Here is a 24,833-nt window from a genome sequence, read left to right as displayed (position 1 = left end):
TGGTGCCATAGGTTTAATTTTCCATCAGCATCTGCTACTGCAATGATATTCTCTAAATTTGAGGTTACATAGAGAGTACTGGTCTTCTTACCACGAGCAATGACGAGTGCTCCTTTGGTATCTCCTTCACAGCCTGAAAAGGTTGTACTATATCCTTCTCCATCAAGCTGTCCAACAGAAATCAGATTTCTTTTGAGGCCAGGAATATGTCTCACTCCTGTCAGCTTCCAGGTGGTCTGGTTTGGCAGCTTTAGTCGGATGTCTCCTTTTCCGACGATCTTCAAGGTTTCATCATCAGCTAGATGAACCTTCCCAAAATCACCACTGACATAGTTCTCCATGATTTCTCGGCATGGGGTGGAGTAGAAAGAGGCCCCTGAATCCAATATCCATGATTCAATCGGACTGTTGACGCTTAAAATCATGGCATCACTTGTCTCCTCCGTCATGTTTGCAGATTTCTGTGCGCCGATATTTTTCTTCGGTGCTCGGCAATCTCTTTTGAAGTGACCCTTCTTGCCGCAATTATAACAGGTAAAATCTTTATTTCCTGTTCTTGATTTTCCCCTTTTGGATTTCGATCTGCCGCGATTTGAATTTCTTTTTGAAGTTCTCCCTCTAGACTCCGTGTGCAAGGCTGAGAGGTTGATGCTTCACCTGATTCTCTCCGTCGAATTTCTTCGCTCAGTACCAGATCCCGAACATCGTCGAATTTTAATTTGCTGTTTCCCGACGAGCTGCTTACTGCTGTAACAGTAGCATTCCAACTGTCTGGTAGAGATGATAAGAGAATTAAAGCTCGAACTTCATCATCGAACTCAATTTCCACGGAACTCAACTGGGTTGTGATTGTGTTGAGTTCATTCAGGTGTTGAGCCACTGATGCCCCTTCCGCCATCCGCAAATTGAATAATCGCCTATCAATGAACTTTGTTGAGGCCGATGGCTTCTCATACATACTGGAGAGAGCCGCCATAAGACCCGCCGTGGTCTTTCCTTTGCTATGTTGAAAGCAACATTGCGGGATAACGTCAGTCGGATAACTCCGAGGGCTTGTCTGTCGAGAAGAGCCCAGTCTTCTTCATGCCTCTGGTTGTTTCCTGAGAGGGGTTGATATAGATTTTTCTGGTACAGAAAATCTTCAATTTGCATCTTCCAAAATCCAAAGTCTGCACCATCGAACTTTTCAATTTTCACCTTCCCTTCGTCTGCAACCATCGCTCCCACTCGAATCTGGCTTCGTTTAGATCGTTTCTGACAATTCTGCGAACCGCCGGTATTAGAACACCTCGTCGACAAACTCGTATCGTCGACCGAATTTCACTATTCACGAAATTCACTATTCACGTGAATAGTAATCCGAATAGTAACCTCGCAAAAAATTGACAGAATTCACAACCAAAAAAGCTCTGATGCCAGTTGTTAGGAAAAATAAACCGAGTACAAGTAATTTCCCTATAACCAGATTAGTGAGAATGCGAAATAAAAGCGGAAAATAATACCCGAAAATTGATAACGGAGTTCAGCCAATTGTGCTTACGTCTCCGGGCTGATCTTTACTAAGAGAGAAAATTTACAGGTGTTTACAAAACACTCACTACTCACAAGAAAGCTCTCTAGTATATGAAGAAAGAAATGTTTTGGGATGATTTTGAAGCTAAATGGGCTAGGGTATTTATAGTTGAAGCTTAAGGACTAATCTTGTAAATACCCTAAAGTGTGCAGTGGCTAAAATGTAATAAACCCTATTACATAAAAAATAAAAAATTAGGGCACCGAAATTTTGTTGAAATCGTGCATGGGCGATGCCCCTCTTCTCCCACCCTTTTTGAAAACGTGTGCAGGTGGTGCCCCTTCCCACCTTTGTTGACTTTACAATTAAGTTGCATCTATCCCATCTCTCTCTAAATTTGATGATGTGATCTAACCGGTCAGAATTACTTCCCTCACGTTCTTTCAAGGAGGCAATATCATTCAAATCTTCCATGATAATCCAAGGTTGGGTTAAAGATTCTGAATAATTGAAAAGGATAATAAGCCCACCTTGAAACCCATCAGCAGGAACTTCAAAATACTTATCAAACTTTAATTTTTTATGTAATCTCAGACCATTCCTCATGAAAATCTTATTTCCAATTCCTTTGCAATTCCACGAGATAATCTTCATCATAAAGAGTTGTCAATGTATATTGATCCTGGTGAAACAGAAGAAGTTCTAACCGCTTCTTCTAAATTTTGGACATTATCCTTCTGATTATGAAGGTTTTGTTCTGATTCTTCGTTGATTTGAATTTCAGACTCTTGGCCCTGAATGTCCATAACATCCGGTTCTGTCTCTTCACCTTGTTCAAGATCTTTTGAGGAACTCACTTTGGAAGAACTTGGAGTTTTGAGCTTGCCTTTATTAACTATGCTCTTTCTTATGTTTTCTATTCTTCTTATTTCAAAGCCCTAAATCTATTTTCCTCTTGATTGTTTAATCTTCTTGTTGTTTTGATTTCTATTCGTTCCACGGTTTGTTTTAAATCTCCTTTAGACTAACATCCACTGGCCAAACTTCTCATTTTTGATTCTTTCTCCTTGTCTTTGACAATATCTTGCCCTGCATCTTCTGTTGGGGGGGATTTTCCTCTGGTGCCGACTCTTCAACCTCTTTTTTGTTCCTGCTAAAGTTTTCTTGATTCTTTAGAATGCATTGTTCGATTTTATGTCCCACCACTCGACAGTGTAAACAGATTAGATGTATACCCTCATATTCAACATTGAAAACATTGCTCCCTATTCGAATTTTTTATAGGAGAGATTTGTTCATGTCAACTTCGATGCAAATTCTAACGAACTTTCCCCTTTTAGCTCACACGGTTCTATAATCGATTTTAATAGGAACACCGATTATTTTTCAATATTCACCAAGATTCCCTTGCGGAATACTCCACTGGTAAACCTGGGATATGGACATGTCATAACCATTTTTTTCCAAAAACAATTAAGTATTGTTAAAAAAAATTATGACTTTTATTTTGAAAAATTGATGATTTTGAATTAATTTGGATTAAAGCGAATAGGAGTCGCCATCGACCTTTGGCATAGGTTGGTCGAATAACTAAAAAACGTCTTAAAATAATTTTAAAAAAAATCATTTTTAAGACAAAAGTTGGTATGCGTTTACCAAAAATTTGATTTAACGGGTCGGGAGTCGATTACGCGTGGGGAAGGATTAGCACACCCATAGCGCGCAAAATTAGTACTTAGTCGCTTACACATCGTCGTAAATGGTGGAAAATATAAATCGAATATAAAGTTAAAATATTATTCAGTTATTAAAGTTAATTAATTTGCTTCGAATTATTTGTTATGGAAAATTCTTTAACTTGAAAAGAAATCTTGAGATTAGCAATCCTCCATCGGGAAAGCTATCTCACCTATTTCTTATCTGTAATAGAATATTCCCTCCTCGATAAAAGTGTGAATCAGATATAAATTGAAAATCGGTATTTACATATAATAAAATAAATTGCTACATAAAACGCATTGAATCAAAAAAATGATTAAATTAGTAAAATAAGCTTGATTTATTTCAAGTTCCAATTTCGTTCGAACTTCGTATCGGATCACATTACTTCGATCAAGTAATATTTTCCATGCCCATTCTACAAATTGATGCCCTTGAAAGTATTTGAATAATATACAATAGATAAAGAAACATGAGGGAAATAAATATTAATAAAAATATAACATATATTTAAATACAACAATCATAGATAATATTTATTTAATATAATGTAAAATATATTCATACATAGGGGACTAGAATAAGTGTAACAAAAACTTAAAGGACCGAACAATGATTACAATACAAACCAGAACCTCAATCGAAAATATCAAACAATAGAGACAAAACGAAAATAACCCATAAGTTATACTAAAGACAAACAAATTAAACAAGAATTATGAAAGGTCAAACCATAATTATACCAAGCTGCATTCATTCCAAAAAAAATGACCAAAACATCAGATTCATAAACCTTAGGGTCAAATTCAAACATCAACAAAAATCATACAACACATGAAATCAGTGACTAAAACAAATCATTACAAATACCATAGCCAAAGTCAAACACTAATAAAAATGTAATAATCAACCAAATAAAGACTAAAATGAACTAATCAAGAAAATAGATTGCTTAAGTATAAATAAACTAAAACACGATGACTAGGCTTAAATAAAACACAAAAGCATTCAAAGGTAAACAATGACTAAATTACAACAAATACAAAACAAGATATCGAAGTAAAAAGAAAATAAAGTTGCATTGATGAGTAAAATAGAAGGGTTACAATACAAGGAGGGCCTCTCTTGTAGATATCTTATGCATGAAAATTGCTCCCTGGGTTCTCCTTAAACGACGTCGTTATGTGTTATATATATGAAAACCCACTGCCAAAATAAACCCCTTCTTCATTTGCTTCATTTTTGTTTGGCCCAAAAGAGAAAGATAGAGAGGATTCTCGAGAGCTTCAACTAGAGCTCTCTTATTTATAGAATCCGGCGGGTTTCCGTCGTGCCGGCCGCCGTTGATCGATGTCGGCTGCCACTTGTCGGCGATGGAGAAAAGAGATGGCGACACCAAATAATTCCTCTCAAGGTCCTCAGTAAGAATCTAGGATTTATTTGCTTTAAAAGATAACGGATTGGAGTATCTAAAGTCGAAGTTTCGGGAGAGGTCCACCTCCGACGATCTCTCTTTCCTCTGTGAAAAAACGATAAGGTCAGCTTCTTCTTCACCCTCCGTCTCTCTCTCTTTCTTTCTTTTTTCTTTCGAATCTTTTTTTTTGTTTTTTTTTTTTCTTTTTTAATTTGGCTCCCCAAATGGTTCTTTCACTCGAATGGCCTCTGCTCTCCTCCTCCCCTGCCATTTTCTCTCTTTATGTTGATATCTAGAAAGTAAATCCCCTCGGAATTTGGGTTATATTTGTTCTTATTTTTATGGGTTTTTTTCTGATTAATGTTAATTTGCAGTCACTGAAGATAAAGCAACAGCGTCAAAAACCCATCAGTGGCAGGAACAATCGACGGCGACGGTAGCAACAACCTAGGGTTATGATGAAACCCTAGTTGAATCGGGTCAGGTCAACTGAACAAGGTCAAATCATGGGCCTCGGGTCTAAGTTCTGTTGGTTGGTTTCTGAACCAGGTAGGCTTCTAATAGTGGGTTGCTGGTTGTTGTAGTTGGGTTGGTGCTGGATCATGGTCGAGTCTAGATCCGAATTCTGGGCTTTAGTTGGGTTAGTTGATTTGGGGTTGAATGTCTATTGGGTCTGTTTATAATTGGGCTTCATTTGGGTCTTGGGTTGCATTTGGGTTGAGCTATGACTTGGGCTTCATTTGGTTCTCTTGTTATTGAGCCTGCAAACATGTAATAGTATATTAAAATAATAATAATTAAAAAAAGACCCGAACAAAAATGGGTGTTTACAGCTGCCCCTCTTTGCACATTCTTGTGTTAACAAGAATAGGGAAAAGATAACAAGACAATGAGTTTTTGTTCGGTTCTCTCTTTGGCTTTGAAATTTGATAGAAGATACGACAATGCTCATCCACGATGAAGAGTTTTGGCCGTTTTTAGGTAAATTTAGGGATAACACGGTTCCTATATGATGAGGAAATCTGGTTATCAAAGGGCGACGCTGCTCCAACGTGATAAGGAGAATTGGTCGGTGGATGAACGATTCCTACGTGATGAGGGCAACTGGCCATCTTTAGGGATAAATGGTGATAACACAGTTCATACGTGATGAGGACAGCTGGTTATCTAAGGTTGATGTGGCTCTTACATGATGAGGAGATCTGGTCGGTGGATGACATGATTCCTACATGATGAGGACAACTACAATCATTAGGGATAAATGGTGATAACACAGTTCCTACGTGATGAGGACGGCTGACCATCTTTAGGGGTAATTTGTTTCAAGAGAAACGGTCTCAAGCGAGACAAAATTTGTTTCAAGGGAAACAGACTCAAAGATTTTTGTTTCAAGAGAAACTCTCTCAATAGATACAAAACTTTGTTTCAAGGGAACCAGACTCAAAGATTTTTGTTTCAAGAGAAACTATCTCAAGAGAGACAAAACTTTATTTCAAGGGAAGCGATCTCAAAGATTTTTGTTTCAAGAGAAACAATCTCAAAGTTTATCAATTTTGTTTCAAGTGAAACAATTTCCAAATTTTGCATTTTGAAGAAAAATTGTCTCAACCGAGATGAATCTGTTTTGAAGGAAACAATCTCAAGTGAGATTAATTTTGTTTTAAGCGAAACAAATTCAAAATTTTCATCTCAAAGGAAAATGTCTCAAGCGAGAAGAAATTTGTTTTTGAGATAAATTGTCTCAAATGAGACAAAATTTGTTTTTCAGAAAACTGTATCTAGCGAGACAACACTTTGTTCCGAGTGAAATTCTCTCAAAAGAGACAGGCAGTCTGTTTGTTCCTGCATGTTGAGGAAATGTCTTCAAAAGATCTGATCATTCACTTCAGAATGTTGAATCTGTAGATGACATTTTTTCTTCAGGTTAGAGACATCTGGTCATTTCCTGAACTTTTATTTCCTGAAAGATCAATAAATGATGTGTTTCTAAATGATTATCCTGGATGTTATGATGGATGTCAAGATAAAGCTTATTTTATGTGTTTAATTTGATGACTTTTTGAATTTATCCTCATGAGAGGGGAAAATGTATTTAACAAAATTTAAAGTGAAATTTTTAAAAGAATCCTCATGAGAGGGAAAATCAAAGTCTTTATTGTGATGATGAATGTATGATGCAAAGATGCAAACTCATGTAACATGTATATGTATGTTGATGTATGTTTTCTCAATCTGTAAGGGGAATGGTTGCATGAGCATTCTTCATTCTATCACTGATTCAATTATCTTCATTTTCCACCAGGGTGTACTCTTGCAAACTTCGACCTGAGACAATTTGTTTTCCTGGCCCGTCAAAATTTGCCAAAAAAATTGGCTTCATTTGCCCCAGTTTGATCACTACCTTCTGAGAAATATTTGTTGAATTCCAAGATATGCTTCTAGAGAGATTATCTTGTTTGAAAATGTTTTTCTTCCTTTGAAAAAAAACTTAATGAAGAAAGAATATGTGAATTTTCATTGTCAAATGAACTAAAGTAATGCCTCATCTTCGGCCTCACAATTTAAGCAAATCACAAAACATGAGTTCATTGAATATCAAAAGAATCAACTGCTCTTTTAATATTTCATAACTGCAAATCGTTGACAAATATCAAGGTTGACAGGTAGGTTTTGAGGTTAGCTACCTACATTCTGAGGTTTATTTCATTGATTCATTCTTTTCTTTTTCACGGACATCGTGAAAATTATAGCATGTATCTCTTTCCTGGTTTGGCATTTTGATTGGAGGTGGACAAAATGATGCAACTAGCATAGTCAATTGCTAGACTTTTTAGAACACTTCTATTTCAGTTCTCTGAAATCTTCTATTTGTTCAAGCTTTGTATATTCCTCTGGACAAGGCAGTGCAGAAATATCGGTCTAAAAATGAGATTTATGAGTGCTCGTGTGAATTCGACTATAATAGGTGATCCTCAACTCCCTTAGTCCATATTCACCGAAACTCTTTATTTAGTAAATTTGATTTAATTTGCCATTGTTTGGATAGCTAAACTCAGCTTTATTGTGCATATACTTTATAATTGCCTTTATCTGGCTAGATGAATGATCCATGTCATCACAAAGTCTTTGACTTGACAATCACAGTAGAGCAAACACCAAATTGCCATGTACCCGATCAATGTCATGGTTTGAATGTACTATATTCATAAAGTTAGGGCTTTCGAGTTTCCTTTATAACCAATTGCTTTAGCAGAATAGCTTAGCTTTATTGTGTGTGTGTGTATATATTATGGGTTTGTGGATTCCATTTTAAATTGTCAAGAAGAACCTGTTATAGTCCAGGTGTTTGTTGAAAGTCAGAAAATCTCATCGTTAGAGTTCAATTTCCAAGCAACTGACCTAAACTAGATTCACCTACTCAATCATTCCATCTGTAAAGATCATGATCATCATTGAACGTCATCAACAGAAGTAGAAACTGATCAGCTTTGCAATTTCCTATGCCAGATGCCCTATTTGTCTGCTCCTAATAAATACCTAAATGTCAAACCCTTTATTGACTCTACATATGAGGAGAAAGCTAGCTTGTTCCCTGTAAGAGAAGGGTATGTATTCTAGTGTATCGTCTGGAGTAAGATTCGGGATTCTTGTTTTGCAGGGGTTCAATCTTATCATTTGTCAAAGATTTACAACCTCAATTATTAAAGAGCTTTTAATTGAGTTGATATTCAAAGAATTTCAAGATTAAAATTTACTCATAGCTCATTTCCTCAGAATGAAGCATTTTATTTAAAATGTTCGAACGTCAAGTGACTTACAAACATTAAAACGAAAAAAAAACAATTCAAACAAATGACATGCTTTTGATGAGAATACAACAAAATTCTTGATGGATGCCCCAACCTATTTCTGATCAAAGTGTCTTATTACACATCGAATGTCCATGCCCCTGAATCAATCAAATCTTAGACCTTGCGCTTCAATGCCCTACAATTCTCAGTGGTGTACCCTGAGCTCCCAATATGATAGTTGCATATGGCGTTAACATCATGGTCCTCAAGATATGGGGCCTTTCTTGGCTTGGATCATCCTAGAAGGCTCAGCCCTATGCCCAGCTGAATAGGCTCCCACTGTACTGATTTCAGTGGTGACACGTGATCAGGACCACTTCCTCGAATATTCCACGGATTAATTCCATGTTTTCATGAATGATGCATGTGAAAATGCTTAAAAATTAAAATGAAGATGCAAATGCAGATGCAAAAAGATTGATCCCAACGATGAATATCTTAGAATAATTTTCACTAGAGATAAAAGCCTTCACATTGCAAGATAGTCCATTTTACAGATATTCTTTCGTTTAGATGTTGAGTCTGAAGTGAATCAATACTTCGTCTAGGATCTTCTTCCTTGAAAATGATGCCTTCAAGCGCTCTGTAACTTAACTCTATTAATGTCCCGGCAGTGCTGAAGTCAATGCATCGCTCCTTGATGACTAGCGATAAAATGATCATAAATAAGGCACTATTGTTGGATTACTCCTAGGATCAGTAGATCATCATATCAGTCTTGAATGTTGCACGATCTTTGAGCAATTCTCATTCTTGTATTCTGAACTTCTTTATGCCCTCTGTGTATGCGACTACTTGATTGAAAACTTTTATATCTTCTTGTGAAAATTTTCTATTGAATATCCCCTTGCGGATCAATGCAACGCAAACAATGTGAAAATGACACAAAAAGAAAATAAACGAGTTAGTACTAGTAAGATAATCAATAGAGTTGAAAGATGCTATCTAAAGATAAATATAACACCTACCGAATCCTGATATCTACCAGAGCATGCTTTTATTAAATAGCATTCCTACCCGGACATGCTTTCTACCCAAATGATTTATTTTAAGAAAATGATCCTAATCGCATGATATCTAAGTTCGTATGCTTTTATTCAATAAAATTTAAAGCAAAAGGTAAAGGTTTAAAAACGCTCCTCCTTTGTGTACACTTATTTTAGGTACCTACTGATGGACAGAGGTTTGGTATGACTATACCTAGGGTGACCGTTCTACGATTCACTATATGCATAGTTTCGGCTCTGTGAGGAAATAGTACTCAAATTGTCCTTGATGTCGATGCCTCCTTGGGCTGCCAAACCCTTGATCCTCACCCATTACAGGCGTAAACGAATCGAGTTCAATTCAAGGGGATTCTCTTTCTTATACCCATATGAAGAATAAATCCCTACGAAGGTATAAGGTATGTGTACCCCAGAGGTTATTTGCTAAAACTCATATAAAGAATAAATTCTTACGAGAGTAAAGCGTTCACCCCCACTTACTTGGAACAAATCTCAGGTTTTGAGCTTATGTCATGCAAATGTACGTGATGTGTGTGAGGAGAAACATTCAAACCTTTGACTAAAAAAATGAAAAGTAAAAACTCTTAATAAAAACTTTAATAGAGCTGAAAATAAAAATTAGATCGTTAGTATCAAAAATAAAGAAATTAAAACTTCAATAAATGGATCATAAGCTAACTATAGACTCCAACTTATAATTTTCATCACTATGACAATGTGTAAGCGACTTACAACTTGACTTTCTAAAAAATATCCTCAGCATAGTTGTCAAGCTGTCATAACTTTTTTTCCCAAAAACAATTAAGTATTGTTAAAAACATTTATGACTTTTATTTTGAAAAATTGATGATTTTGAATTAATTTGGATTAAAGTGAATAGGAGTCGCCATCAACCTTTGGGTTAGGTAGCTTGAATACCTAAAAAACGTCTTTTAAAAATAATTTTAAGGAAAAATCGTTTTTAAGACAAAAGTTGGTATGCGTTTACCAAAAATTCGATTTAACGGGTCTGGGAGTCGATTACGCGTGGAAAAGAATTAGAACCCCCACAGCGCCCAAAATTGGTACTTAGTCGCATACACATCGTCGTAAATGGTGGAAAATATAAATCGAATATAAAGTTAAAATATGATCCATTTATTAAAGTTAATTAATTTTCTTCGAATTATTTGTTAGGGAAAATTCTTTAACTTGAAAAGAAATCTTGAGATTAGCAATCCTCCATCGGGAAAGCTATATAAATTGAAAATCGACATTTACATACAATAAATAAAATAAATTGCTACATAAAACGCATTGAATCATAAAAATGATTAAATTAGTAAAATAAGCTAGATTTATTTCAAGTTCCCATTTCGTTCGAACGTCGTATCAGATCACATTACTTCGATCAAGTAATATTTTCCACATCCATTCTACAAATTAGGTCCACCTCCGACGATCTCTCTTTTCTCAGTGAAAAAACGATAAGGGCCAGCTTCTTCTTCACCCTCCTTCTCTCTTTCTTTCTTTTTGTTTTTTTTGTTTTTTACCTATATTTTTTCTTGTTTTTCTGTTTTTTTCTTTTTGAATCTGGTTCCCCGAATGGTTCTTTCACTCGAGTGCCCTCTGCTCTCCTCCTCCCCTGCCCTTTTCTCTCTTTATGTTGATATATGGAAAGCAATTCCCCTAGGGATTTTGGGTTAGATTTGTTCTTATTTTTTATGGGTTTTTTTCTGATTGATGTTGATTTGCGGTCACTGTAGACGAAGCAGTCATAAACTCCATCAGTGGTAGGAACAATCAACGGCGGCGGCAACAGCTACCTAGGGTTATGATGAAACCCTAGGTGAATCAGGTATGGTCAATTGAACAGGGTCGGATCATGGGCCTCGGGTTTGAGTTCTGTTGGGTTGGTTTCTGGAATCGGATGGGCTTGTAATGGTGGGCTGCTAGTTGTTGTAGTTGGGCTTTGTGCTGGATCCTGGGTCGGGTCAGGTCTGGATCCGAATTCTGGGTTCCAGTTGGGTTAACTTATTTGGGCCTGAATCCCTATTGGGTTTGTTTGTAATTGGGCTTCATTTGGGTCTTTTGTTGTTGAGCCTGCAAACATGTAATAGTATATTAAATAATAATAATAATAATAATAATAATAATAAAAAGATCCAGACAAAAACGGTTGTCTACATGACCCAAATAGTTGTTGAAGAAATGCTAGCGTTGTTGGCGAAAAAAATTTGGTCTCCATTTTTAAACAGTGAGATAGTGATCCATAATCTTCCAAGGACCCTCTGTTAGGACCTTCAGTCTATCATTCATATTTTAAAATTTGATCACGTAAAACCCATTACCAAGATCAATACAGTCGAAATCCCCCTCGAGTTTCCACATGGATGTGATCGTACTTATTAATATTTTGTATGCCACTGTCTTTCCAAGAAGTTTGATGATTAAAGCCTTTCTCCAAGGTTTTCTGATTCTTGATTTAATTTCCATAGGAATCTTTATCGTTGGAATATCATCCTTTATTTCCTTGTCTTCATCTTCGGAATCATTTTCCTCTTCTTCTAATCTTTTTGAGTTTTGGAATATTCCCGAGAAAAAGGGCGAGTCCATGACAGTTTCTTTCCTTGATTTAGGGTGTGTATCTTCCTCGTTGATTTCTTCTGATATGTCACTTCTTACTCGCTTGTTGCTATTGTTCTTATTTCCAGGATTTTCCTCCGCCATTGTCACCCCGGTGACAGGCGGAGACACGGTGTGAGAGGGCGCCAAGAAGACGTAGAAAGCTCCAAGAAAATACTATATTTTTTTCTTATTGTTACTTCTCTATTCAACCATTAATATAACATCTCTAATAATATTTTTGATAATTTAATGACCATATTTTAACTTTACTCTTAATTACTTATATTACAATTATTATAATTGACGTAGAATATGTTGTGTCATTAACAAATTTCCCGTTGTCTCAAGCTCCACGGTGAGCGAATGCTTTAATTTTCTTAGTTTTGTTCGTTAGGGTTTAATATTAGTAATTTACGTTATATTTTTAGTAGATAATATAAATTTATACTAGAAAAATGAAGAAGTTGCCCGCAGTCGGTAGAGTACAATGCTCTTAATCTTGTGATCCTGGTTCGAGCTCTATGGTGGGCGACATTGTCTGCTCACTCCAACAACTCGATACAACAGCCTACATATACAAAAACCACCTTCAGTGAAGAGCAAGGGGTTCAAACATAAAAGATACATTATTCACCATCCTTCCATATCTCTCGGATTAGTTGATATCGAACAACTTTCCGCCCTCCCTCTCCAGTTCTCATCCAATTGGGTCCTTTTGCAGTGGTTGAATCGCGGGGGTTCTCGATAATGATCGAGCTGATTGGCGAATCCAACTCATCGAGCTCATCATCACTGGTGTATGATTTTCTAAGCACTGATGATCTACTCCTTTGCAAGGCTTGATTTCCAATCAATCCGATAATGCCTGTTAGGGAAGCCGCCGAAGGTGGTGAGTAGACTGTCGGGTTAGCCATACATGGAAAGTTTGTGATGGACTCGTCCACAGCCTCGGAAATATTCTGAATACGAGAAAACATATCAGTCAGGAAAACTAAAGTCCGGCACCATAAACATGGAAGAATCCAGGGTGACAAATGAAGTGGAGAGTTCATTTTATGCAAACTTTTTTAATCCGAGGGTGCTATATCTCATGACATACCTCCTCTAATGCTTCAAAAACTGCCGCTGGAACTGGGTTCGGGTTGAACTCATCTGGCACAAAATTGTTAAGAGCCCTGATGATCAGTGGTGCACCGAACTTGGGGCATACCTACAACAACAAAATTTGAACGGAAAATGAGATTTAACAGATATGTATACAGAAGCAGAAAAGGGATGAGGTATATATACAATAGTAACAATACTACATACACACACACATATATAATGCCAGAACTATACCTCTTTCTGTGTGGATGGATCAGCAAGCATATCGGGTGGAAGCATCATGAGATCGCTCAATGCATTAAGGAGACAGAAGGTCTTGAATGAAGCCTCATATCCAGCATTTTTTTCATTACCAACTTCATTGCTATCTTCAGGAACGTCATTATCGTCAATACCGAATAGATCGGTTAGCCATCTTGACCAGTTTCCAATCTGCTAACACAGAATAAGCTTTTAGTGGAATGCCATACTCATAATAACCTCTTGCTTACTTTGTTCATTATTAAAGCAACTTCTCTGAAGCACATTCGAAGCCTATCTCAATCCTTCATGCATATTAATAGAAAGAGTTAACTATCTCCAGCAAATAAGAAATTTGACAAAGATCCGTAACTGCATAGAGAGAGCTAAAGCAGCTCAACAAAGAGAGCAACCAATTACTCACAGCATTTTTCAGTTGTACACCAGCCCCAAAGCTTGATTTGCCTGCAGGAATAGGGAGAACCTTCGAATCACATATCGGATCGGAAACAGGATCTGTTGGCATTTCATCGGCTGATTCACGAAGAATGGCATTGAACATTGCAACATCCAATCTACCCACCAGTTGCTCAATGACCTAATCATGGAACAGAAAACAACGCTAAGGTCAAATTTGCATGTCAACAGCATTAACAATTAGATCATTAAATTAATAGAAACAAGGCTGTGACCATATCATATTACAAATAGACATTATGAACATGAAGAAACGTAGACTCCGAGGCCAAGGTTTTTATGCATACATTAAAATAAACTATAATATATTATGTATGGTAATACCGATTTAGCTAGCACGGATAAGCAACCACATTCATGTCCGTAAGCTCGAATTGGACAAAGCCTCTCACAGACATCTTTAAAAGCCTTCTTCCAAAGCTCGATCGAAAAATTCCCCTGCTCTTGATCACCTAATCCGTATCTTCTGGTTGATGTTTTCCTTGAGATTGAGCTCTTTGCTGCATCAGACTGCATATGTGGAGTCAAAGTCTGGCAAGTATATAGGAAGAAATAGTGTCAGATATGAACTCAGATGACGATATGATGCATAAACTTTTAAAGAAAAGGATTGACCTGCCACCAGACAGACTCGATTATTCTGGAGAAGTTGAGGGTCCTCCCAATCATTAGAACTTTCTGTTGAATCGCTTACCTCTTGTGGACGAGAGGTGTCCTCAAACACCATTTCCCCAATAGCATGGCTGACAATTGCTCTCAATACAATTGAATTTGAAAACCAGAATGTTAACCTATAAATAACAGAATTGGAATGATCAAACGGGGCAAATTGACAGAGAGAAGTATTTCAATAAATGAAAGGAAAATTATAAGGAAACAAAGATGCAAGTAGGTACGAGAACATAGATTTTCTTTTCTAAAAATGAAAAGCTAAGTGCAAACTAACATATTTGATAATAGAAAATATAGAAGCTAAAACCTGCCAGTTTCATTTTCTAAACTTAAAAATAAATAAATGAATTACAGAAAGTTTTAGAACACACCTTGGAACATCATTTCCGCATGCTTTAGAGACCAAAACCAATCCTGAAACAGCAGCCCTTGCTGCACTTGCCCTCTTAACTGTGTTACCTGTTCTGCAAGCATGAATATAGAATCTAGAAAGTCGTCTAGCTGGAGCATGAACCTTGTTTGTAGAACCCCCATGCTCCGCAATTACAGAATAAAGACTAGCCTCAACAACAGCAGCTTCTCTCAATTCTTCTTCAAGCATTTCAATTTTGGACTCCAATTCAAGTTTGCCGATGGAAAAGCTATTTGCATTTTCTTCACTTTCATTACATGTGTCATTAGTAGAACCGTTATGCATCTTTTCAGGAATATCAGGTTCCTTTGCCTTCTCCATGAACTGAATATTTGAGGTTTCTTCCCTTTCACTATGCATATCACTTGTGTTGTCATTTGGAATATCCTCAGGAATACCATTTTCTTTTTCCTTCTCCACGAACTGAATTTTCTTTGTCACTCCATTACTCTTAGCTTTGTCAAAATGCGACTGAAGAGGTGCCACATGCTTTTGTCTATTATTTGCAACCAAACCACCCTTGACTTCAGTTGTTTCCAAGAAGGATGCAAAAGTATTACTCCTCGAAGTAATTTTCTTTCCAGTAGAATCTTGTGCTGGTATAAAACCTAATCTGTCTTGCAGAGAATATTCATCAGCATTCAAAATCTGGCTATCCAGCTCGTCTTCCCACAGTGTTTTCTCCTCATTTCCCTTCCAATGACCAATTTGTGAAATACTACTTAAGGATCTGTCTACATGGCTTTGATCATGCCACCATGATTTTCTGTCACTCTCTCTTTTGGTATGGGAGTCTTTATCTTTTACATTGTCTAAGTTCATATCTACTGGAATGGTATTACTCGCCTCTGAGGATTTGACTTCAAACATGGGATAAGTTAATGAATTCTTGAGGTTCAAGGACAAATCTTTATCTTTTACATGGTCTAAATTTGTATCAACCGGAATGGAAACACTCGTCTCTGAAGATGCAACTTTAGCTGGATAAGTTACATGATTCTTGGGGTTGGAGGACAGATCTGTTTCTTTTACATTGTCTAAGTTCGTATCAACTGGAATAGTAACACTTGTCTCTGAAGATGCAACATTAGCCGGATAAGTTAGAAGATTCTTGGGGTTGGAGGAAAAATCTTTATCTTTTACATGGTATAAGTTCGTATCTACTGAAATGGTAACACTCATCTCGGAAGATGCAACTTCAGCAGGATAAGTTACAGGATTCTCAGGGTTGGAGGACAAACCTGTATCCTTTACATGGTCTAAGTTCGTATCTATTGGAATGGTAACACTCGTCTCCGAGGATGCAACTTTAGCCATGGGATTAGTTACAAGATTCTTGGGATCAGAGAGCAAGTCTATCAAAGACGAGGTATTAGTCCTCCTATCTACATGTTTGAATGCTTCAACGGCTGGAGTTATCCCTGAGTTTGTGCATGCTCCACTAGAGGGAATAGTGACCCCAAGGCTTTCAATCCCACCAGTGGTTGATTCTGATCCATTCTGTCATCGATAATGTCACGCAATTAAACATTTGAAATACCAGCTTTGCTAAGATTGCATTGACAGCCACCAAATTAACCAGAACTATGACAGACCTCCTAGGACAGAATCATGCTTGAAGTCATAGATAAGAAACTGTCATCTGGTGCATGCCCCAAACTAATAGCTATGCTTGCGTAATGGTTAAAGAGGGATTGTATTTTTCATATCTACAAATTAATGACTGTATATATAAGATTAACTCAGTTGATTTCAATCATAGCATGTTTGAGGCCAAGGCATGGCCTAATCGCCAGCCACGCCTTACCTTAGAGAAGGTCCCGAGTTGAAATCGCATTCCAATTAACAATAGCATTTGCAATGCCTAAAGATCAGAGTCTGCTAAGCCAATAATCACAAAACTAATCCAATCATTGACCCAAATTCAAAGACAACAACAGTTAAAGAGACAATTCAATGAAAATGGAAACAAATAACAAAAGCAGAATGTTGAACTTAAGTACCTCGTCATGTTGAATATGTGACTCTCTAGAATGATCAAAAACAGATGAAGAAATAGTCTGGGATGACCTTGAGGAAAGATCATCATCATCTTCATCCGTAAAGTAAGCAATCTCGGTTTCCTTGTCATTTCCTTCATTTATGGATTCAGAAACAGATTCACTGCCATCCTTGTCTAGTGACACTTCTTTCGACAAGCCACCTTTAGTCGATGAACTCGGGCTATCTTTCTCGCATGGCTGGATGTTAAGATAAAGAACCGGCTGTTCTATGTTTCTAGAACTCCTCTTCATGTTAAAAGGAATGCTAATGGATGCGGTTTCCTTGAGAATACCATAAACAGCAAGGTTTACAATTGCAGATCCCAAAAGTTGACCTTTAGACACCTTATCTTTCTTAGGTTCATACAAGTGGAACTCTAAACAGTTCTTAATGAAACTCTCACGATTCGTACTCTTACGGGATGCTTCTAAAGTAAATATAAGTTGGAAAGATTCATCGAACTCGATCTTACCATTATCAATGGCAGAAGTTAAGACCCCAGAGCTCTGATCACCATTTTCCCATTGAAGCAAAACGGATTGAGCTGATCGCAGTGGTGACCAAGGATTAATCTCCTTCACATTTACAGTGTAAACAAGCTGATGAAAGCTACCTTTTCTGCTCTTAGTTCTTAGGCCAAGAACCATTGCTGGAACTCCAAAGAAACAAAATTTTCAATCTTGATTGATATGATCTGTAGAGAAAAAAATTGAAAAAAAAGGATTAACAATGTTTCTTCAGGTAACGAAAACAATTAATGTAGATAAAAAATGAAGAGAATCTCTACCTGCAAACAGCCAGTGGAAAGAAAATATTTTAAAATCCGAGAAAAAAACAAGGAAACGACCGACAATTGATGCTCAAACAAAACAAATTGTGAGAGAAGTACACATTGAACCCTTTCATTTTATAAAAAAAAATAAGTTTAAAATATTATGGCAGTTGCAATCAAACAAAGATGGCAATGAATCTATGAATCAGTGATAGGAAAGAGAAGCAACCCATTTCATGCAAACACCATTAAACTCGGGACTACGAATCAGACACACAAAAGGACAAGCAATTCATGCAAACATCATTGAACTCTGGGAAAATAAAGTTGCAGACAGAATATTGGATATTCCCAGGAAAAAAGAATCATGTGAAGAGAGAGAGAGAGAGAGAGAGAGATAGGGAATGTACTTAGAGGAGAAAGGCTAACAGTAGAGAGTTTTTAGGTAGATGATGAGGAATCAAACAAGAAATGAAGAAGAATTTTTTTTTCAAAAAAAAAACTTATTATTTTGAATAGTAAAGGGTCTGAACTTTGAATAATGTGGTTGAAAAAGGGGGGAGACGAGGAAATGGCTAATGTCGCAATTTTATGGGAAGAGACGTTTCTATTTGGTAAAATAATGCTATCAGTCCCTATACTATGGACAAGTTTTGGATTCTAGTTAAATGTATAAACAATAATTTTTTTTTATGAGTTCACACACACACATATATATATAATCTTAGATATTTAAAGAATTGTATTTATGCATGAATCGAACGACCTTAATAATTAAAGAGATTATTATTATCTTTAGAGGTCTCAAGTTCGAGCACGACGTTTGTAAAGATTTTTTAGTGTATTATCAAATAATTGAGTTTTTTAATCAAATATTACCTTGTAAAGTTATAATCATCCTAGATTAATTAAAAAATTGTATTTATGTCTACATTTACACATGTTAAATACAATAATAAATCTTACTTTGAAAAAAAAAAGGATTTGGATGACATTAATAATTCTTATAATTACAAGGGTATATTACTCAAATTTGGATTCATGATGTTATCCTATTTAAGAAAGATGATTGATTAAGAAAATTGTGTTAAAAAATTAGGGTTGGTCAAAATAAGCGTGTTTCTCGATAAGCTACAATGGATACTTAAAAAAAAGATAAATTACACCAATCATCACTAAATTTTACTCTCTCTTCTATTTTACTTATTGTACTTTAAATCCGTTCAATTTCTTCACTGAATTTAATACAATTAGCATTTTTGGTCACTCAGTCATTAAATATTTAACGGCATAAAAATAAAACCATTTTATAAAAACAAAATTTTCACCAAAACTCATTTATAACGTCGTTTAGTGAGAAAACGGTTGAGTGACCAAAAATGTAATTATGTTAAATTTTATGAGAAAATTGAATGGATTTCAAGTACAGTGAGTGAAATAAGATAAAGTGTAAAGATTAATGATTATTTGTGTAATTTACCCTAAAAAACACAATGGAAAAATGTTAACAACAACGCGCCATCTCAATAAGGTGCAAATAATTCTTGAAACTTCGTTTTCAAAATTTTAGGTGTCACCCTTTTCAATAATAAAGAAAACGACGATCCAATTGTATCTAATTTCTCATATTCATATTTAATATTCATTTTAATAACATTTAATGAGAATACGTCACGTGTGCAGTTTTATGATTTTTTTTAAACATAATTACTTTATTTTCACTAAATCGCTTCTGTTTTTCAAGAGATATTGTTTTAATATGATGATCTATTTAAATTATTAAAACCTTTTATTATAGGTTATTAAATAATAATTAAAATAAAATTTAATTAAAATAGCTCAAATAAAATTCGGATATACTTTGTATGTCTAATCTCATTTTTCCCTAAATTCACCGCCCCAACCAATCCATAAACAAATAAAGATTAAAAGATAGATTATTTGGAACCAAAAAGAGGACGGCCCCTTTGTGGCTCATAAGTCATAATCAATAAAAATAATTGGATAGGACAACAATGCCAACGACATCTTTTGTTTGATTTATTACTCTCAACATCAAACCATTAAACCAATTCACCACCCGATTTTAACTCTTTTAACATGTTTTGTTGGTTTCATTACACTTTTTTATTATTAAAAACGAGGTTAAAATATAAATTATTATTTAATATGTTAATAAAAAAATATCTTATAAATCTTGACAGTTTGATTCAACCTGTTATTATTGTGTTTATTAAATATAGTTTCAAGGGTTATTTTTGTCTTTGTAGTATACTTAATTTATCATTTTTGCATTTTTTTCATCAATTTAACCCTGGAAGTTGCTTAAGGACATTCCTAACCCTCGAAGTTTGTTGATTGTTTTGACTAATAAAATCATGAGCCTTTTGCATGTGTGGATTAAGAGATTATGTTAAATTATTTACTAAACACAACGGCTAGAAAAAAATTCCTAAATTTATTATTATTTCAATGAGATTAAGGAATTATGTCAAAAAATTGAGGATTTTTTCTAATTGTTGTATTCATTAGATATTTAAATATTTCATTATTTATTTTTAATAAATATCACGTCGTCGTCAATTCATGTCAATAATATTGACTGACATAAAAATTGTTGACGTCGACAAACATAGAAGACTAACGATTTTGTTAGTTAATACGAACTTCGAGGATTAGGATGATGCCCTTAAATAACTTCGATGGCTAAACTGACACAAAAAAATCATAGAGTTGAAATGATAAATTAGAATTACTATGGGGATAAAAGTAACATTTAAACCCTAAATATATAATATTCGTGTCTATTAATCATCTAGTCCTACTCTTCTAATTTATAATTAAAAGAAGAGTTAATTGCATCAACTCTTGATTGTGGTTAAAATTTTTATTTATTAAATTTTAAAATATATTATTTGAAATTTTAAACTATTAATTTCATTTTAATTATATTTTTCTATTAATTTAATTATCAATTTAAACGTTAAATACTAATTTTGATTAGACATGAAGTATATTTAAATTTTAAATATTGTGCACCTATTGTATGACAAGTTGGATTTGGTGTATCTATAAATAAGTTGTATCAAATTTGAATAACACAAAATTAAAGCAAGACTCTTGGGTAGTCAAAACTTTGTTGTTAGCGGGTAAAATAACACTTGTTAAGGCTAGGTTGTTAACGAAACGAGTCGAGTTCGAGTATTGAGCTCGAACTCGACTCGACTCGAAAACCTTGAAGGGTTGAGTCTTGATCTTTTTTAACAAGGCTCTCCCTCTCCTAATGAAGCTAGGCTTCCAACTGATTGCAAATGCCTATAGTTTGTGGGTGCAAAGCTAAATACAAGTGGACATATCCCTATCCAATTTCCTCGACATCAAACAAAATTGCTCCCGGTATTGGAAGGCTCTCTATCCTATAGATTTTTGGTTTAATGCAGGACTGGAGCATGCATGATTATTTCCAAATGTTTACATGCCATAAACTTGCCTCCGACTGACCCCATTTTTCATTTGGACAAAGATACCCTAAGGTGGTGCTGGGACGATCGTTCGTTGCACCTTTACAACTAAATCAGCCGAAGAAATGCTGGAGTTTAATTTGGAGATTAGAGGTTCCACAACACAAAAGAGTCTTTCTGTTGCTGGCTTTGTTGGACTGGAAACTTACTAACGAACAAAGAGCACATTCGCTCACATTTGACATGTACCTCTGGGGAATAGGATATCCTCCACCATGTTTTACGTCAATGCTCGAATGACTTGGACTCAATTAATTAAGAGAGAAAAACTCTAGAGTTCATGTCGAAATCAGTGACAAGTTGGTTATGGGATAATCTGCACGGTCGTGGTTTCGGAATGGAAAATTCTTTTTCCTATAGTTTGCTGGAATCTCTAGAGGCAACGTAATCTCCGTATTCTTGATCCACATGTCATTGAGTTTGATAATATTGCTTGGAGGAGCAGCAAGTTGCTGCATGAGATCCTAGCCGAACGTGTCACCAAAAAATCTTGCTATGGAAACGTCCAACAGTTGGGTGGATAAAGGCGAACGCGGATGAACAGTCCGATGCGGTTGGCGTTTCAAGAGATGATCAAGGGGTATGTATGGTTATTCGGTTGCTTTAAAAGTCTCGGAATTTGTTCTATCCTAATTGCAGAGCTATGGGGGATTCACCAGGCTCTTGTGCACGCGTGGAGGCTGGGATATCACAAGGTGTTAGTGAAAATCGAAAATGCTGAGGTCTCCAAGCTTTTCTCATCGACATCTACTGTATCTATGGATTCTTCTCTCATTTCTTCGATTCCGTCGCTTCTGGATCAAGATTGAGAGGTTAGGATTTCATTAATAAGAAGGGAGGCCGATAAGTTTGCTGCTAAGGCAAACGGGTGTCCTATTGGAGAAGATCATTTCACGACTCCACCAACTGATATCACATTGCTAGTTGCCCAGGAAGCTCTAATGGATTAGTTTTCTTTCATTTTCATGCTCTGTATTAGCCAAAAAAAACCGTATTTAATATTGTATTAATTACTTTTAATACTCAATGAATTATTTTAAAATTTAGAAATCACTTAAAAAATCAACATAATTTAAAGATATCTTACGTAATTAACTCTAGAAAATGAATAAAACTTAGGGTTGTTTGGATGTGTTGATTGAGCTAATATTGGCGCGTTAATGATTTTCTTAAGAACATAAGGTACATCCAAGACTCAAGACCCATCACCACGTCCAAGGATCTCATGTGTTGTGCTGAAACAAAAAGTGTGTATTTGCAAAACGTTTTGGAAATGCATATATTCGTTTCGGTGTCGATTTCGTCATGAACGGCAATTACTAAAACTTTTTTTCCATTTTTTAGTGAAATTATTTCTTGGATCCTTTCCACACATCATTCATAGTCCCTATAAATTAAAAAAAAAAATCTACATAACCTTCTTCTTTTTAGTAATATTTTATTAAATTGATTCAATGAGTTTACTTGTTATTTTATCTTAGGGTTTATAATTTAGGGTTTAATATAAGGGTTTGGGGTTTAGATTAAAGAGGAGTTACATTTTTTTTATATTTTTTATTAATTTAATTCTGCACATCAATTAATTATAAGAATCACTTGCACGTATTTAAGGATATCCAAATTCTAACATTTAGTCACATGTTTGTCTCATATTTACTTTAATTCATTTTTAAGGAGTTATATATGTATATAAATATTATTTTGTATTTATTAAAACTATAAACTTTAAATTGTTAAGATTGGAAGTAAATTTTATTGATGAAGTTATTTTTATAGAAGGTTTGTATTCACATATTCAAAGATTTATGTTGTCAAGAAACAATTCAAAGAAGCCAGAGCTAAAGTTTCTATTGTTTAGAGAACTTACATTTTTAAGGCTCTTTATGATGTCAAGAAACAACTCAAAGAAGCTGGAGTTAAAGTATATATTGCTCTGAGAATTTGTACTTCTAAGACTCCTTTTTTGGGTCTATTTTATTTGTTGAAATGCTCAAGTGAATTTCTCCTTCCCGGATAAATTTGTTAAATGAAAATAACAAATTTAGTTTAAGATTTTATTATTGGATGTGCCGGAACGATCTTTAAGCCTTTATGTTAAGTGGGATAGGATCAAACTCGACTTATAATTTTAAAGTGTAAATTTTAATTTTTATGAAAGACAAATTGGTTTGAAGTCACCATCGATCTTACGGTTAGTAAGATCGAATACCTAAAACACATCTCTCAAAAGAATTTTGAGAAAAAACATTTTAAAAGACTGAAATGGTCCGCGTTTAACCAAAAATTCATTTTGAAAAGGGTTCGAGAGTTAATTACGCGTGGAGAATGATAAACACCACCACTACGCCCAAAATTAGTAACTAATCGATTAGTTTATTGTATTTGAAATAGAAAAATATTACGAATCGGACGTTAATTTAATTAAATATCTTTTCATAAAAACATTTTATTTATCCAAAAAATCTAAAAAAAGAAAAATAGATATTTCATCATTTGTAATAGAAGAGAAAGAACCTCTCAACATGAATTTAATCGATTATTTCTCTTGTCAACTGAAACGATTGAATTTCATAATTTTCTATTAAGGAATTCCATATTTAAGAATGATATTTTATTAAGACAATATTCTAAAAAGAAAAAGATGATATTCTGTCATTTCTAATTGAAGAGAAAGAATGTCTCAATTATGAATTTAAACGATTATTTCTCTTGTCAACTGAAACGATTGAATTTCATAATTTTCTATTAAGGAATTCCATATTTAAGAATGATATTTTATTAAGACAATATTCTAAAAAGAAAAAGTTGATATTCTGTCATTTCTAATTGAAGAGAAAGAATGTCTCAATTATGAATTGAGACAACTATTTCTCTCACCAACAGAAAAAATAAAAATATTATTTTACTTCTAAAGTAAAAACATTTATTAAAAAAGAAAACAAATGAGAAGTTTAACCAATTTATTTTAATTAGTGACCCATTTAGAAAAAATAAAAATATTCAATTATTAAAAAATATCGAGCCAAAGCCTTTTATTTGCATTAAACGACTTTTCCTTGCTAAGTTTAAATAGGAGAATATTTTTTTTCTTTTCTTTATTTTGTTTAATTTTAAGCGCGAAAAACTTTATTATAATTTCATTTAATAGAGTATTAGATTATTTTAAAATATCTAGATAGGATATCTAGTTATTTTAAGACCACTCTTCTCTCAATATTTTAAAGTAATAAAATAATACCTTTAGATTAATTATGTAGTTGATTTCGAGTAATGTTTTATAAGGCTATCACACGTATTAATTTACAATATATATATATATATATATAAATTTTTTAAGGGTACAATATATACGTGTACAAGCAAGCACATAAATATACATATATATATATATAGTACATAAATAAAGTATGATAAATATATACGTATAAAATTATTAAGGGTACATATATTAAACATACATATATCATGCACGCACAAA

General features: G+C 34.7%; 1 protein-coding gene across 1 annotated transcript; it reads right to left on the bottom strand.

The window, feature by feature from the left end:
* Positions 1 to 12,650: 12,650 nt before the first annotated feature.
* On the bottom strand, positions 12,651 to 18,310 carry LOC120121960. Its single transcript, XM_039141222.1, is given in 9 exon segments — positions 12,651 to 13,070; positions 13,211 to 13,321; positions 13,453 to 13,650; positions 13,883 to 14,056; positions 14,260 to 14,466; positions 14,551 to 14,584; positions 14,586 to 14,726; positions 14,979 to 16,519; positions 17,023 to 18,310. Coding segments are annotated over 9 exon segments (3,426 nt in total). The 5' UTR covers positions 17,710 to 18,310; the 3' UTR covers positions 12,651 to 12,737.
* Between the last annotated feature and the right edge of the window lie 6,523 nt (positions 18,311 to 24,833).

This window comes from Hibiscus syriacus, unplaced genomic scaffold (genome assembly GCF_006381635.1).
Source record: "Hibiscus syriacus cultivar Baekdansim isolate YM2019G1 unplaced genomic scaffold, ASM638163v2 tig00110384_pilon, whole genome shotgun sequence".
NCBI classification, from domain to species: domain Eukaryota; kingdom Viridiplantae; phylum Streptophyta; class Magnoliopsida; order Malvales; family Malvaceae; genus Hibiscus; species Hibiscus syriacus.
Note: the sequence above shows the minus strand (reverse complement) of the source record. Positions and strands in the feature narration are given on the sequence as shown.